The 16,483-nt window shown below is 34.0% G+C and overlaps 1 protein-coding gene across 6 annotated transcripts in view; it reads right to left on the bottom strand.

Annotated features, from left to right (window-relative positions):
• Positions 1-16,483, bottom strand: part of USP33 (ubiquitin specific peptidase 33) — a 53,744-nt gene that overhangs the window by 19,799 nt on the left and 17,462 nt on the right. For all 6 annotated transcript variants that reach the window (XM_072754829.1, XM_072754828.1, XM_072754827.1 and 3 more), the window contains 10 exons: positions 15,412-15,543; positions 15,168-15,221; positions 14,677-14,739; positions 12,096-12,248; positions 9,196-9,298; positions 8,502-8,571; positions 5,837-5,950; positions 4,669-4,747; positions 2,640-3,057; positions 708-848 (listed from right to left, as the gene is read on the bottom strand). In XM_072754829.1, the coding sequence (XP_072610930.1) occupies positions 708-848; positions 2,640-3,057; positions 4,669-4,747; positions 5,837-5,950; positions 8,502-8,571; positions 9,196-9,298; positions 12,096-12,248; positions 14,677-14,739; positions 15,168-15,221; positions 15,412-15,492 (1,276 nt within the window). In that variant the 5' untranslated portion in view covers positions 15,493-15,543. The remainder of the gene's footprint in view (positions 1-707; positions 849-2,639; positions 3,058-4,668; positions 4,748-5,836; positions 5,951-8,501; positions 8,572-9,195; positions 9,299-12,095; positions 12,249-14,676; positions 14,740-15,167; positions 15,222-15,411; positions 15,544-16,483) is intronic.

Here is a 16,483-nt window from a genome sequence, read left to right as displayed (position 1 = left end):
CTCATTCACAGCCAAGTGGGAATGCAAAATTATATAGCTATTCTGGAAAACAATTTCATAACTTTAAACATAAACCAATGTAAAACCCAATAACCCCATTTTTAGATGTTTACTCTAGACAAACTTATATTCACACAGAAACCTGTACAAAAATGTTTATAGCAGCATTATTCATAATTGCCAAAAACTAGAAACAATTCAAATGTTCTTCAGAGTGAATGAATAAACAGTAGTCATAAATAAAATACTACTACGTAATAATAAGGAACTATTCAGATGTGCAACATGACTATTCCTCAAATGCATCACACTAAGTGAAAAAGGCCTGTTTCCAAAAGACTATATGCTTTCATTTATATGACATTCTAGAAAAGGCAAAACAATAGTAATAGAGAACAGATCAAAAGGGTTAATTATGGTTTAGGGAGAGGTTACAAAAGGGTAATATGAGGGAATTCTTGGGATGTTAAAAACTGTTCTATATTCTGTTTGTGGTGGTGGTAACAATAGTCTATGCATGTATTAAAATTCAGAACTCTACACCAAAAGAGTGAATTCTACTATATGTAAATTTGTGCCACACACACAAAAATTTCAAATCATGGTTGTATAAAATTATGCTGTCAATTTTAAAGTACTAAATAATATTTCATAATTAACACTTTAAATTATCAAAGCAAAGGAACCTGAGTAACTGAAACTTCTACCTTTTTTGTGTGTGGATGCCAATCCTGGCCACAAATTGCCTGATTTAGGAGGGCTTGCTGATAATCGTGGATTAACACCTTCATTTGATGGTAAGATCTGTGATGTAGACAGGTCATTCAAATGGACATCAGTAATATATTCTGTAATATTTAAAATTTGTATTATTATCTTAAATAGTAAAATGATCCCATTTATCAAATAATATTAATTAATTTAAAGGTTTTTTTCATTTGAGATTTCGAACACAATTCACATTAATAACTGTCAAGTGAAATATCTGATAGACAAAGTCCTTGCTAAGCAAAATAACAGTGATTTTTCCACCGAGGAATCTGAATAATGTCTGTAACACATTACTGCCCTAGGCAATTCAGGAAGTGAGCCATGGAAACATAAAACCAAAGAGGATTGTTTTTGTTCTATTTTAGTATTTTTTAATATTTATAATAGTTTTTAAAAAAACTTTAAAACCATGTAGGAGAAAATAAAAGGTTATTCTCTCAAACTAACATTATAATCAAAATCTAAGAAGTAATTTAGGCATAAAGTAATCACAAATTATTTTATTCTTACTGTGATAAAAGGAAATAGAGTTCTTTATCAGGAAAGGACCTTTTTAAGAAGGTAATTATGAATCAGGAAAATAAAAGCTTCATGACAGCTATCTTGAGAGTTTGCTGTTAGAGTCCTAGGATATAAGAGATTCCAGAGCAAGGGACTGTGATTTTAAGTTTTTTATGCCATACAATGGTCTTGGTCACACTTTTAAATCAGGTCTTTGTAACATGTAAAAGCTTAGATCCCTGATCTAGGTCATCACTTAGTCACTATGTATAAAAACAAGCCTGCTTCGGAAAAATAAAGAACTATGCCCCTTAATCAGGCTTTTGACAAGCAAGGCCTGAACAGCAGTCTACAGCAGCTGAGGCTGATTCTTTCAATACTGACATTTCATGTACTTATTGACTAACCAAGTTCTAAACACATCTAAACTTCTAAACATAAGGCTACCATAATTAAGGAATCTAACATGTTTTCCTGATTAGAACTCATTTATGCACTGTACACAGGTGAACCACTAGTATTCCCATACTCAAGGAAATATCTTTTCCTCAAGGATTTTTGGTTTATTCAATACCTAAATAAATTGTTTAGTTGTTTCATTCTTTAGAAATCACAGAAGATAAATTTTTTTGTTACTTGTCTGCCACTTACTTTAAGATCAGATAATTTAAACTTCTGGCATTTTTTTTTTATGTGCTTTAGAAAACTAGATATCATATTAAGCCAGATAAATTAAGTCTTGAAGAAATGAAAGTAAAATGCAAAGCAATCTAACTCAATTATATTTAATCTGGCCACTTGCTCATTTCAAAACACTGACTAGTATTATGGTATAATCTATCAACACAGTTCATTATAGTTAAATTCCCACATCAAAACATATGCCAAATATTTCTTAGCTGTTATCATTCCAATGACAGCAATCTAAATCGAAAAGTATGTAAGATTACAAAATTGCAATTTGAGTTATCTTCCTTTTTCCCCAGGATCTCAAGAGACATCTGCATAAAATGACATTAATACTCACATGCAAATATTGCTAACTCTACTAGCTTGCAGCCCAAAAGTGACAACTATTTAATTCCTTCTTTCTTCAAAAGTGATTTATATAATGTGATATACTGCACACAAAATATTAAGCTAAAGTTATTCATTAGTCTATTTTGTTTTTATTATGCTAATTATAGATTGTGAACATTAACATGTAAATTAGAAATGTGTTCTATTTTATTCATATGCCATGCTAATTTTCCCCAAAAAAATCAGAAAATGTGAAATTACAAATATAATCTTAAAGACAATTATGCTAACTTGCACACATTGTCTACAGATGAAACGCTACCATTTTCAAAGTATTAAATTGTCACCTGAAGCTCTGCTGTGTATCTGTACTTTGACAGTTTCCTGGTTGTTCAAGTCGACTGCTTCAGACAAAGAGTCTCTATCTTTATCTAATTCTCCTTCAGAATTTACTTTATTAATTTTATTGCACATCTTCTCTTTTTGCCAATCTTTTGACATTTCGGAATTGTTCTCATCATCCTGAATCAACATTGTTGTTTCGTTATTATCTTCAGAAAAGGTTCTAGAGCCATTTTCATTTTCTGCTTTATCACTGCTGCTACAAGATTCACAGGATTGAAAATCTACATCTGACTGGCTCTTGTCTTCTTCCATGGTTTCCTCAGTTGTTATAGTTTGAGGATCTTCCTCAACTTCCATGACCTGTTCTTTTAATTCTTCATGAAGCAGATCCATTAAACATCGAAGGAATTCTTGAGCATCCTAATACATAAGCAACATAGGTATTACCATTTCATTAAAAATATATGCTTGTAGAAACTTAAGAAGAAATATACAAAATGTGCTTATCAACTGATTTCTAAATGTGTAGCATTAAAACACCAGGCATTGAAGGGATGGGAAGCACTGAGTTCTAAAAAATTATGTAAATAAAACAGAAATAATTTAAAAACTGAAGATGATCTAGAGGTCAGCTTTTGGTATTGCTATTTTTAGAAAATGGAGAAAGCATAAAGAAAACATGGATTTGCCTCGTAGGACAATCAGAATTCAGAGATGTCCTAAATTCAAATAATTTATAATTCTGGCTTAAAATAAAGTTTCATCCAATCTTGTACTATACCTAAAAGAAAAATTCTTGATCAACTTTGAATGCTTCTTAAAAATACAAATTTGTGGGTACAGTAATAGGCAAATTGGGTGGGGAGGAGTGGAAGGTATAGGCTTCCGTTTATGTAATGGATAAATCATAGGGATAAAATGTACAGCACAGGAAATATAGTCAATGGCATCATAACAGTGCTGTAGGGTGATAAATGGTAGCTGTATTGGTGATGGATGAGCATATTACGACAAGTAAAACTGTCGAATCACTATGCTGTACACCTAAAACAAATGCAATATTGTGTGTTAACTATACTTCAATTTAAAAAAAAGAAAAATACAAATTTGTAGACCCAACTTGCATCTACCAAATCAGTGTCTGGTGATCCAGGAATGAGCACCAGAAAAAAAAAAAAAAGTGCACCAGAACAGGTATTGTTTTGAAAAGGAAAAATATGTGAGAGCCAGGTGTTAACATTAAAGGAAAATATATAAAGTTACAATAATTGAAGCTGCCATTGGTACTACTCCAAAAAAAAACATAAGTCAATGAAATGAGTTAGAAAGCCCAGAAACAGGGCAGCCCTGGGGGCTCAGCGGTTTAGCGCCACCTTCAGCCCAGGGTGTGATCTTGGAGACCCGGGATCCAGTCCCACGGCAGGCTCCCGGCATGGAGCCGCTTCTCCCTCTGCCTGTGTCTCTGCCTCTCTCTGATGAATAAATAAATAAAATCTTTAAAAAAAAAAAAAAAAGAAAGAAAGCCCAGAAATAGACACCATAAAATATTAATGTAAGCATAAAAACTAATAAAGAAGAAATTTTTAAAATCATATAAGAAAATTCTTAAATTTATAGTTTGGTACAATTAGCTAGCTCTTTGTGAAAAATGAAATTTAGATTGTAAAACAAAACAAATGACAGATGTAGAGAATTAAATATTTTGAAAATAAAACAAGTGAAAATTTATCTTTAGATGTGTAACTTTTTTGAAGCTAAAAGCACTAGAAGAGAAATATTTATTCACCACAAAATTTAATAATTTCTAGAAAAATATAAAATTATAAGGTGGAAAAATATAAACTAAAAATATGATAATAGATCATTATTCTTGGTAAATACACAAGAAGTGATATCCTAAAACAATGGACAAATAAACTATAAATTTAAAAATGCAAATGATTACACAAAAACAACAATGCATAATAGCAATTTGCAAACTTATTATAGATAATGTTATGAATGAGAAAGAATAAAAGAATGAAGACTTACCTGCTGAGAATAGCCCCTAAATGTTGGATTTACTGTTTTAATTCCTTGAAACAGAGTAGTAGGCACAACAGATCCTGGCCTGAGTAAAAAAAAAATTTTAATAAGAAATTTGTGATTTTTACTTTTTATTTTAGAAATCAGCAATCAAGAATTGAAGCTGTCAAATTAAAAAGTATTTCAAAAAAATCATTAAAAATTGCCCAGTGTTATGTTTCATAGGCTCATCAGAACAGCTTACTAATGATACTCAAGATATATTTAATTGCTCTCCACCCTAATGCTCTATTTTTTTTCAAAAATATTTATAATTACTTAAAACAAAATTTTAATTATGTAAAATTCCTAGGATAATTAAGATAAATGTACCTAGTACATTATTATACATTAGATAAGATTTTTCCGAATTATATTTTTTTGAGTATAGTTGATGTAAGATTTTAGAACCAGGCATCACGTAACGATGAAAACAAAAAATGAAAAGTCAACCAAATAATGAGATTTAACCACTTTTAGAATTCCATACTGACACTTACGAAGTTTGGTAAATTTTCAGGAATACCTTAATGATTCAGGGCAAAAGAAGCTTAAAGCACACAGTTAAGGGGTAGTTCTAGCTATGCAGAAAGGAACTTAGAAACAGTCGAGGCTGTAGAAGCACTGGATAACACCCAATGGGGATAAATAACAATGGAGAATCCTGGCTCTTCAACATTAAAGAGATAAATGACATCTACTTCATATCTCAAAAGAACTCATTAAAATCATCCTCTATTTTTTACAAAAAAAAAAAACTCAAAATGGATTAAAGACCTAAATGTGAGACCTGAATCCATTAAACACCTAAAACAAAACAGCCAATAATCTCTTAGACATTGCCCTTAGCAATGTATTTAGGGATATGTCTCCTCAGGCAAAGGAAACCAAAGCAGAAATAAACTATTGAATACCCAAAAATAAAAAGCTTGCACACAGCAAGGGAAACCATCAGCAAAACAAAAAAGCAACCTAGTAAATGTGAGAAGATATTGCAAATGATATCTCAAATAAGGGGTTAATATACAAAATATATAAAGAATTTCTACAACTCAACTATATATATGTACCTGCATCCTTTTAGTATTTGATATTTAAAAACATAATAAAGAGAATCAATACATTAAGCACACACCTGCTTTTATGCCACAGTTCTGTCATCAGTTTGAGATAACTTTTACAAATGGCTGGTTTCTTATCTGTTCGAGCTAGTCCTCCACAATCAAGAAAAAACTGTGTCAACGGTGGGCTAATTTTAAAAAAGAAAGAAAAATGTTAAAATGGACTCAAAGCTCAATACTGTCTTCCAGGCAGTCAACAAACCGGCAGCACACGGAGCCCCATATCTATGAGTATTCTGCTTCCTTTTATAGCTTCAACTCACTTCTTCATATATCTTGTTCAACCCATTCAAATCAAATCTGACCCCACCGTCTCCGACTCCTCCATGCTGCCAGGTCCAGGCAACACCTCTCACTTCCTCCTTAGCAGCATTTATTACAGGTAACCCACTCCTCATTCTTGAGCAACCCTTCTCTTGAACAATGAACTTTTCTACTTTTCTTCATCTCTGGCAACTGTTTTCCATCTTTATTGTTCTTTCTGCTCTTACCAGATACATAAATATTAAGGTTCCTCAGCACTCGATCCTATGAATTTTCCTGTCTTCTCTATATACTCTTTTCCTGAGAAGATCTTAAATTTTCATGCTCATGTCAGACAGTCAAATTTATGAAAGTCAAATGTCTCATCTAAACTACAGATTTGGGGCAGCCCCGGTGGCGCAGCGGTTTAGCGCCGTCTGCAGCCCAGGGTGTGATCCTGGAGACCCTGGATCGAGTCCCACATCGGGCTCTCTGTGTGGTGCCTGCTTCTCCCTCTGCCTGTGTCTCTGCCTCTCTCTCTCTGTCTCTCATGAATAAATAAATAAAATCTTAAAAAAAAAAACCTCCAGATTTGTATCAAATACCCAAACTGATGGCTATCATGAGCATCTCAAATTTAACATGATAAAAATTAAACTTTCGAATGAATCTATTCTTCCTCCAAGCTTCTACATCTCAGTTAGTGATACTACTATCCATCTGGTGGCTCAAGTTAGCAATTTAAAAGGCAATACTGTCTTTTATGAGCATGTTTACCTGGAAGGAACCTCAGTGAATCTATTCAAACTGTTAACAGGAAATGGACTGGACAAAGGACCAAGCCCTGACCTGCAACAAACTAGCTATCCTAAAAAGATACTCCACGTGAGTGGAAATGAAGAGAACGGGTAGCTATACTTATATTACACTAAGCAGACTTTAACTCAAAAAACTGTAACAAGATATAAAGAAGAGCATTATACAATGATAAAGGGATCAATTCATCAAGAGGATAACATTTTTAAATATTTATGCACCCAACACAGGGGCAGCTAAATATATATAGCAAGTATTAACAGATCTGAAGGGAGAAATAAACACCAATACAGGAACAGTAGGGGACTTCAATACCCATCTTCAATCATGGATAGATCTTCCAGACAGAAAATCAAGAAACACTGGACTTAAACTACATGTTAGAACAAATGGACTTAACAGATGTCTACAGAGCATTCCATGCTGCCCCTACCTACTCTATAAAGCTATGATTAGGAAAAAAGAAAATCTGGAGCACTTGGGTGGCTTAGTAGGTTAAGCTTGATTTCCCCTCAGGTCACCATTTCAAGGCCCTGAGATTGAGCCCTGTGTCCAGGTTCTGCTGGGGCATGGAGCTGCTTGAGATTCTCTCTCTCCCCCTCAGCCACTCCCCCCTTAACCCCACTCCCACTTGGGTGCTCTCTCGTTCTTTCTGAAAAAAAGAGGGGCACCTCGGTTGGCTCAGTTAAGTGTCTGCTTTCAGCTCAGGTCATGATCTCCAGGTCCTAGGATTGAGTCCCACATCAGGCTTCCTGCTCAGCAGGGAGTCTGCTTCACTCTCTCCCTCGTTCTCCCCCTCTGCCCCTCCCTATCACTCGTTCTCTCTCTCAAATAAATGAAATCTTAAAAAAAAAAGTAAAAAAGAAAATCTGAATACTTTATTACAGACTCTTCCACCTACAGAAAAGCATATTTTCATAGCATCTCTAAATGAAAAGTGATTCAAGAAACTAGTACAAGTTCATTTTTTAGATATAAAAACAAATAACTTGCTCAAAGACATACAACTACCTAGGGTCTAAGCCAGAACCAGCAGTCTCAGGAAACTACAGGCATGAACAGAGTAACTCCACTGGGACAACAATAGATTATGTCCCAATCCAGATTCTTGCCTACTCTACTTTGAGGATTACTTAATAAGAAAGAAAAAATAACTTTTTCAGGACATTTACACAACTTTAGTTAATCCACATAATTTTCTAAATGGGATCATTCAGAAAGTAAGAGGGAAGGAGAGGAATGCATTAAGGAGGGTGAAGGAGTAAGTACAGCCAAGGATTTATGGGATCCTGTTGGCTAGGGAAATCAAAGAGAATTGCTAACTCTTTCTCATATTTATATTAATGTATATTTCTTTCTTTTCTCCTCTGACTCACCTTTTTTTTTTTTTTTTTTTTTTTTAAGCACACTATAGCCACATGGTTTCCTCCCATTCAAGTACTAATAACCAGGCCCAAACTGCTTTAGCTTCTGAGATCAGATGAGGTCAGGCACATTCAGGGTGGTACGGCCAAATACTAGCAGCATGGTCATCTGCTAAAAGAGTGACTTCCATTTTTTTTCCTCAAAAACTGACTTTACAAAGCTATACAAAACAAAATTAATTTCTCTAATACTTACCAGTTAGAAAGAGCCTGCAAAGCCGCATTCATATAACAAGTATTTCCAATATTTTTCAAACCTGTAAGACCTATTAAGAAAAATCATAAATTGTGTCATCATTCAATAATCCAATGACCTAATTTTATAAACATTTACTGAATATATGGTACTTATTATGGTTCCCAAACTATGTTAAGAAAATACAAAATAGTGCCTGGCTGGCTTAATCAGTAGAACGTGCAACTCTTGATCTTGGGGTTGTGAGTTTGATCCCCAAAATGGATGTAGAGATTACTCAAAAATTTTTTAAAAAAAACATTATGGAAATACAAAATAACAACTCAGAGGTCAGGCTTATACTGCGCTGTTAATTTTCAGGTAATTATTTAAATATACATTTAAAACATTAAAATTCCCTTGTATCAATTACAAAACACAAAATTTCTACTATATTATATACAGATAGTTTATACAAAGAATTGCAGTGTCAGAAAAGTGATGTCAGAAAAACCAAGTATCACTCAAAGCTGTCCATCTGCTTTCCTTGCAAATACAATTTTATTAGGCCAAATTTTAGATTTTTCTTTTTTTGGTCATCAACATCTACAGAGTCCCTTTAAAATTTTCTCGAGTTTAAAATTTTCACATTACACAGTTTCCTAAAGAAATGGGTAGTGCCATACAAAGAAGCCTTACAGGAGAACTATTTTACCTCTTGCCTTAAGTTCATCTTCTTCTTCTACTTCTATGTCCAAATCATCAAATACAGCAACCAGAGGAGTTTTTAATGTTGTATTACTAGGTATTTTAAAATCCTTGATAACAGAAAAGACAGCAGACTTGAAAAAAAATCCTTTATGTTCAAAAAAAAATTTTTATGTATCTCCTATACATCTACAGTCTAAAAATTAAGAGAAGTTATTTTAAAACTATTAAGAACAAACTCTGATATCACAAATCAGAATAAAATTTAATTATATCTTGAAAATAATAAGGATCTATACTAGGTAAGACCATGTCACTCTATATTAAAATACATACTTGAATAACAAAGCCACTTGTGACTTTTCTGAATTTAAACACAATTAATTCAGTGAATTCCAATCCAATTCAGTGATATCACATTACAGCTAAAAAAATCTAAGTGCACATATTCTACACTGTCTTTTCAGATTTTTCTAACTTTTCACAGGAAAAAAAATACTAAACACACCAACTTATCTGTAGACTTCTACAATCTCTCCTGATACTTATTACCATACTTACTTTGCATCCTTTTGTGCATATGATAGAGCTCACTTATTTGAAATAGTAATAAATTATTCCAAAATTAATTTCTAAGTATTGGCTTAACTCAAAGTTTACAACTGGTGATCTGTTGGTCAAATGCTAGACCATACTTAAAAAAAAAAAAAAAGACAAAACCTAACAAAAGAAAAACTCTCATGTAATATTTTTAAAATTGGGAGAGCTCATGTAAAACTCGTATTATGCAAGTTCTCTTGTCACAGAAGATAGAATTACAGTGAACTCATTTAGCAACAATCAGTTAAAGGAGGAAACTACATAGCAGCATGCACTTAGCACGTGCTCCGGTTCTCCAACTTATTACAGCCTTATTCCACCTCTACAATGCATGCACATGCAGTTTTATACCACTTTTATTTATTTTACTTTCCTGGTATCTGTAGATACTGAACATTTGAGTTAGCCCTATACTCTCAGTTACATTTAAGTATAAAGACTTTAAAAAATCATTTAAAATTTTACCTCCCAGAAAAAATTTCTATTTAAAAATCTTATTAATGATGTTTGAATGGTTTCCAATATTATTATTTTATAATTAATGTTCAAATGAATTGGGTTCAAATAGCATATAAATTTTATACTAAAAATACCTGTATAAATAACTTCTTTTCTTCTGAGTAATTTCTTCAACAATGGGATCAGGAAGTTGCATGAAATTAAATTCATTCCTTTTATGTGTTACAAATATATAACTCACTAGAAAATTATATTTATAGGCCATCAGAAAAATACCAGTATATTTATTCAGCCAGATTCAGCATTCATTAAGAATATGAAAACTGGAGGTGCCTGGGTGGCACAGTAGGTTGAGCTTCCAACTCTTGGTTTCAGCTCAGGTCATGATCTCATCATGGTCATGAGACTGCTCCCCAAGTCAGACTCTGCACTCAGCACAGAATCTGCTTCAGATTCTCTCTCCCTCTCTCTCTGAGATAAATAAAGAAATCTTTTAAAAAAATGCAATCTGACAGAAATGGCAACAGACAACTGTTTTAACTAACTTTTCTTTAGTCAGTGATGATTATTTTGTCAATGTATTTTAATTTATATTTTTTTGTGAACTATCTGCACTTATTCTTTCAACCATCTTTGAGTATTACCCTTATAAATTGTTAGCAGCTCCTTATGTGATTAAACTTTACCAGATTTCTGTTAATAATGCAAATGTTCACAAAAATCTACTTTCAAACTATGAAGGCATTCAAAAAAGACAAAAATTTCTGAATGATAAATAAATATCAATGGGAGAAACAGTAATGGTAATGTGATTTACTCACTAGAGCCATTCAACAGTGAAACTAGAAATGCATGAAGTTACACCTGATCTAAAACATAGTTTAGTTACATTATGTATATGGCAAGCAAATTTATTAGCTTAAATGTCTACCATCAAAATGTGATATGAACATAAAAGAAAAATAGAAGAGTTGGTATCAAGGAAAAGTATAGAAATACAATGTGATTTTTATGACACACGAGGAAAAAGATCACTAATGTATTAATTAAACCATACAGAGGAAATGAGTAGGGGAAGTTAGAAGTTGGTTCTAATTTTTTCATTTCCTTTTTCCTATTTCTTATGACTGGAAAATTCTCAAAATTAAATGATCAATTTTTGCAACCCCAGACATATTTTGGAACCAAAGATTAATGCTAAGCTTTAATATATCCTATTTGGTTTTTGATAAATTAGTAAAATGTTCTTAGTAATAGAAATCCAAGTGGAGAGGGGAGAGAAATGAAGAAAAAGGGGCTGATTTAGTATCTGTGATACCCTATCAAAGAAGGCCTGCCACTTCTCCTAGAATTAGAAAGCTAAAGATATACTTTTTAAACCAGTTTTTTATATTTTAAAAACACAACAGGTGGGATCCCTGGGTGGCGCAGCGGTTTGGCGCCTGCCTTTGGCCCAGGGCACGATCCTCGAGACCCGGGATCAAATTCCACATCGGGCTCCCGGTGCATGGAGCCTGCTTCTCCCTCTGCCTATGTCTCTGCCTCTCTCTCTCTGTGTATGACTATCATAAGTAAATAAAATTAAAAAAAAAAACACAACAGGTGCTTTTCCAACTTCAGACAAGTGGGCTTCAATCTTACCACAACCTATCAATTTATCAAAAGAACAGTGGCCTATCAAAAGAACATTGGCCAGCCTCAGTGTTTCAACCAAGAAAAAAAGGGTACATTACAGAAATTATTAAAAGTACAAATTAGGTACGTATGTTTTAAATTTCAACTAGACAGCAAATTCTGAAATCACTACCTGAAAATGTATCTTTTAATTAAATAAAGTTAGATTATTACCTGGACACTGTTTTCTTGTGTTTGGTGAAGTGGTCTTACATGAGGCAAAGGTGGCTGAGTTCCTAATTTCCTATCCAAAAATACTTCTTTGCTGCAAGCGTAACACCATACTCGGAGAGTAGTAAGGTTCACAGTTAGATAATGCTTTGTCTCCTATATAATTTCACAGGATGGGGAGAAGAGGAACCAAAATTAGATAGAGTTGAAAACATTTTGAAAGATCATATATGGGGGCACCTAACTGGCTCAGCTGGAAGAGCACGGGACTCTTGATCTCGGGGTCATGAGTTCAACCCCCAAGTTGAGTGTAGAGATTATTTTTTAAAAAATAAATCAATTTTTAAAATCACATAAGAGGGGTGCCTAGGTAGCTCAGTTGGTTAAGCTTCCAACTCTTGATTTCAGCTCAGGTCATGATTTCGAGGTCATGAGATCAAGCCCCAAATGGGGCTCTATGCTAAGTGGAATCTGCTTCTCTCCCTCTATGTCTGCCCCTCCTCTCTCTCTTGAGTGCTAATAAATAAATAAATATTTTTAAAAACTCAAATAAGGGGGCGCCTGGGTAGCTCAGTGGGTTAGGTCATGATCCCAGGGTCATAAGACTGATGAGCCCCGCATCGGGCTCCCTACTCAACGAGGAGCTTCTTCCTCTTTCTGCCACTCCTCCTGCTTATGTTCTCTGTTAAATAAATAAAATCTTTAAAAAATTTAAAAAAATAATGTAAGATAGGCCGCTGGCCTTTGAATAACAATATACTCAAAAGAGAAGAGTTAAAACTGGAACACTAAAAACACATTCTTCAGATAAACTGCTAAAATACAATGAATAGTAACAATATCTAAAACTAACCTAGAAATTATTCTATTGTCATTTTCTTACCACTGTTCAGCATGAAGAGAAACACAAGGTAAGACTCTACTTTGAAGTTAGCAAATAAATATAAGAAAATAATTGACAAAGGCACAGTAACTATTCTAGAAGATCAGAGTGGCAGAGCAATGAGCCCAATCAATCACATGAATCAAAGCGAAATACAGCTTAAGTAATAGTGAACTTATGATCTTGGATATGTAAAACTCCAACCTTTCTAAACTAGAGTTCTTTCAGATCATTTATGGCCTACAGAAAATTATTTTATTAACTATTTTCTCAATTCCCCTAAAAATGGTACATAGCATCGCCTTTTAGATGCACAAAAGACAAGTAAATTATGCACAATGATACCTGAGGGCCTTGGGGATATTCAGGCTTAATTAATTCTCTTGAGGAACCCTGACTGAGAACAACTGATGTTAGAGAAGTATCAATGTGAAAAAGACAGTTCATTCTCAAGAAACTTAGTTTAGAATGGGAGTTCTAAATAATACTATAAAAGAACCATGCCAGAAGTACACACATGCACCAAACAATGAAAGTAAAGTAGAAGGCGAAGTCCGGTTAAGAGAATGTGCAGAAGGTATTACGAGTTGAGACCTGAAGTTAGCCAGGCCCTATCATAAGCAGAGGCATCCACTCTTAACTTCAATCTTCACATCTCCTAAAATTCCAGCTATCATCTTCATAAATCAGGAGGCACACTTCTTTTTTTTTTTTTTTTTAAGATTTATTTATTTATTCATGATAGACATAGAGAGCGAGAGAGAAGCAGAGACAGAGGAGGAGGGAGAAGCAGGCTCCATGCCAGGAGCCTGACGTGGAACTCAATCCCGGGACTCCAGGATCACACCCCGGGCCAAAGGCAGGTACTAAACCACTGAGCCACCCAGGGGTCCCCATGGAGGCACACTTCTTATATCATTACTCTGTTAATTACAACCTCAATCTAATATTGATTTTAGCAATTCCCCTCCCGACCTTTTAGAAAGTATAAGCTAAGATTTAACTCCTCTTATATGAAAAAGGGCAAAATTTTGAATTAAAACTTGAACCCAGGGGATCCCTGGGTGGCTCAGCAGTTTAGCGCCTGCCTTTGGTCCAGGGCGCGATCCTGGAGTCCCGGGATAGAGTCCCACATTGGGCTTCCGGCATGGAGCCTGCTTCTCCCTCCTCCTGTGTCTCTGCCTCTCTCTCTCTCTTTCTCTCTCTCTCTCTCTGTGTGTCTATCATAAATAAATAAATAAATCTTTAAAAATAAATAAATAAAAAATAAAACTTGAATTAATAATGTCGTATTTGCTTTCCCCTTCCTTCAGACTCTCTTTAAAAAATATACTGCATGAACGGACACCTGGGTGGCAGAGCGGTTGAGCATCTGCCTTTGGCTCAGGGCGTGATCCCAGGGTCCTGGGATGGAGTCCCACATCAGACTACCTGCAGGGAGCCTGCTTCTCCCTCTGCCTATGTCTCTGCCTCTCTCTCTCTGTCTCTCATGAATAAAGAAATAAAATCTTTTAAAATATATATATATTTATTGCATGAAAATTTTCTGTACACTGGGTGATATATGGAATTGTTGAATCACTATACTATACACCTGAAACTATTATAACACTGTATGTTAACTAACTGGAATTAAAATAAAAACTCAAAAAGCAAGCAAGGAAATAAATACATAAATAGAAAAAATTTTCAATATCATACCTGAGAGTGTATAGTGCTGTGATCTACTTGTGACTCACCACAACCAACATATGAACATCTATTCTATAAAGAATTATACAAAAAGAAAAATAAGGCAAAGGCATTTATAACATGTGTAAATGTACAATAACATTGCAATTACATTTATAATTAAGTTCTAATCACACATTTTAACTTAATGACTGATTAACCATGGTCCGTTATCTTAACCAAAAGGTTAAAACAGAAGAATAATGAGAATATTTCAAAACTATAAGTTATGTCACCTCTAATAAAAGGAAAGCATAAAATATTTTAAGAAACTAAAACTCTGCAAAAGCACTGCAAGTTAGAAATCAAAGTTTACAATTTAATTTTTCTTATCAGTAATGATCTTTTTCAAGTATATTAATTTGTAAAATCCTTTAAGTGTAAAAAAAAATCTTAGATTTACCCTTATTCAGGTATAAATTTTTACAATACTAAACTTTTGAAAAGATACATATACATACTTCAAGGCATGCCCAAAGATTTGGTCCTCTGACTTTACAATCCTGACAAGTACCCTATGAAACAAAAATCACATATAGATAACATTATCATTATACTGACACAGCCAAACACATACAACTGACTAGTAATATTATATTAAAAAACTGGAGCTCATGAACAGACTATCATAGTAATTTATTTAAAAATACATATTTGGGAGAAAAATGAATAATTCTTTAAGGAAGGAAAAACTCTGTATCTTACATGAGATTTTTGTATTAAGTCTTCTTTCGTTATTTCACCAACTGAATCCAAATGTGGACAATGATTTCGAAAAGCTGACATTCTGTTTAAAATTTTTTCCTGTCTCCCAAGTATTTCCAAATGAGGTAGTACCTACAGGACAAATAACCAAAAAATGTTAATTAAAAAATGCTAACTTTTTAGGTGCCTGGGTGGCTCAGTTGGTTAACTGTCTGCCTTCAGCTCAGGTCATGATCTTGGGGTCCTGGGATTGAGTCCTGCAATGGGCTCCCCTCTGCCCCCCCACCACTTGTGTGCACATTCTAATAAATAAAATCTTAAAAAATAAAATAAAATAAAGGCTAAAAGAAAAAGCATATGCATTTACAAGTCTATCTTAGTAGAATGTTATTCAAATATACCTAGATTACTTTAATAATTTAATATTCACATTGACAATTTCTCTACAAATTTAACATTTCATTAAAATTAACACCTAAGGGATCCCTGGGTGGCTCAACAGTTTAGTGCCTGCCTTCGGCCCGGGGCTGATCCTAGGGTCCTGGGATCAAGTCCCACGTCGGGCTCCCTGCATGGAGCCTGCTCCTCCCTTTGCCTGTGTCTCTGCCTATCTGTGTCCCTCATGCATAAATAAACAAAACCTTTAAAAAAAATAAAATAAAATAAAATTGACACCTATAGGGGATCCCTGGGTGGCTCAGCAGTTTGGCGCCTGCCTTTGTCTCAGGGCATGATCCTGGAGTCCCGGGATCGAGTCCCGAGTTGGGCTCCCAGCATGGAGCCTGCTTCTCCCTCCTCCTGTGTCTCTGCCTCTCTCTCTCTCTCTCTCTCTCTCTCTCTCTATCATAAATAATAAATAAATAAATCTTTAAAAAATAAATAAAATAAAATTGACATCTATATATCAACATAAATTTGTTTCTGTATTATTTGCTACACTTTCCCCTTTCACGTTTTAGAATATAAATAAAACGAAAAATTTAAGTTATTCAATTTAAGTACTTTTATCTTTTTTTTTTTTTTTTACGATTAACCCATAGGCTGGAATAGCAATGGAAAGGAAAAAATAGTC

Source organism: Vulpes vulpes, chromosome 3 (assembly GCF_048418805.1).
Source record: "Vulpes vulpes isolate BD-2025 chromosome 3, VulVul3, whole genome shotgun sequence".
In the NCBI taxonomy this organism is placed as follows: Eukaryota; Metazoa; Chordata; class Mammalia; order Carnivora; family Canidae; genus Vulpes; species Vulpes vulpes.
Note: the sequence above shows the minus strand (reverse complement) of the source record. Positions and strands in the feature narration are given on the sequence as shown.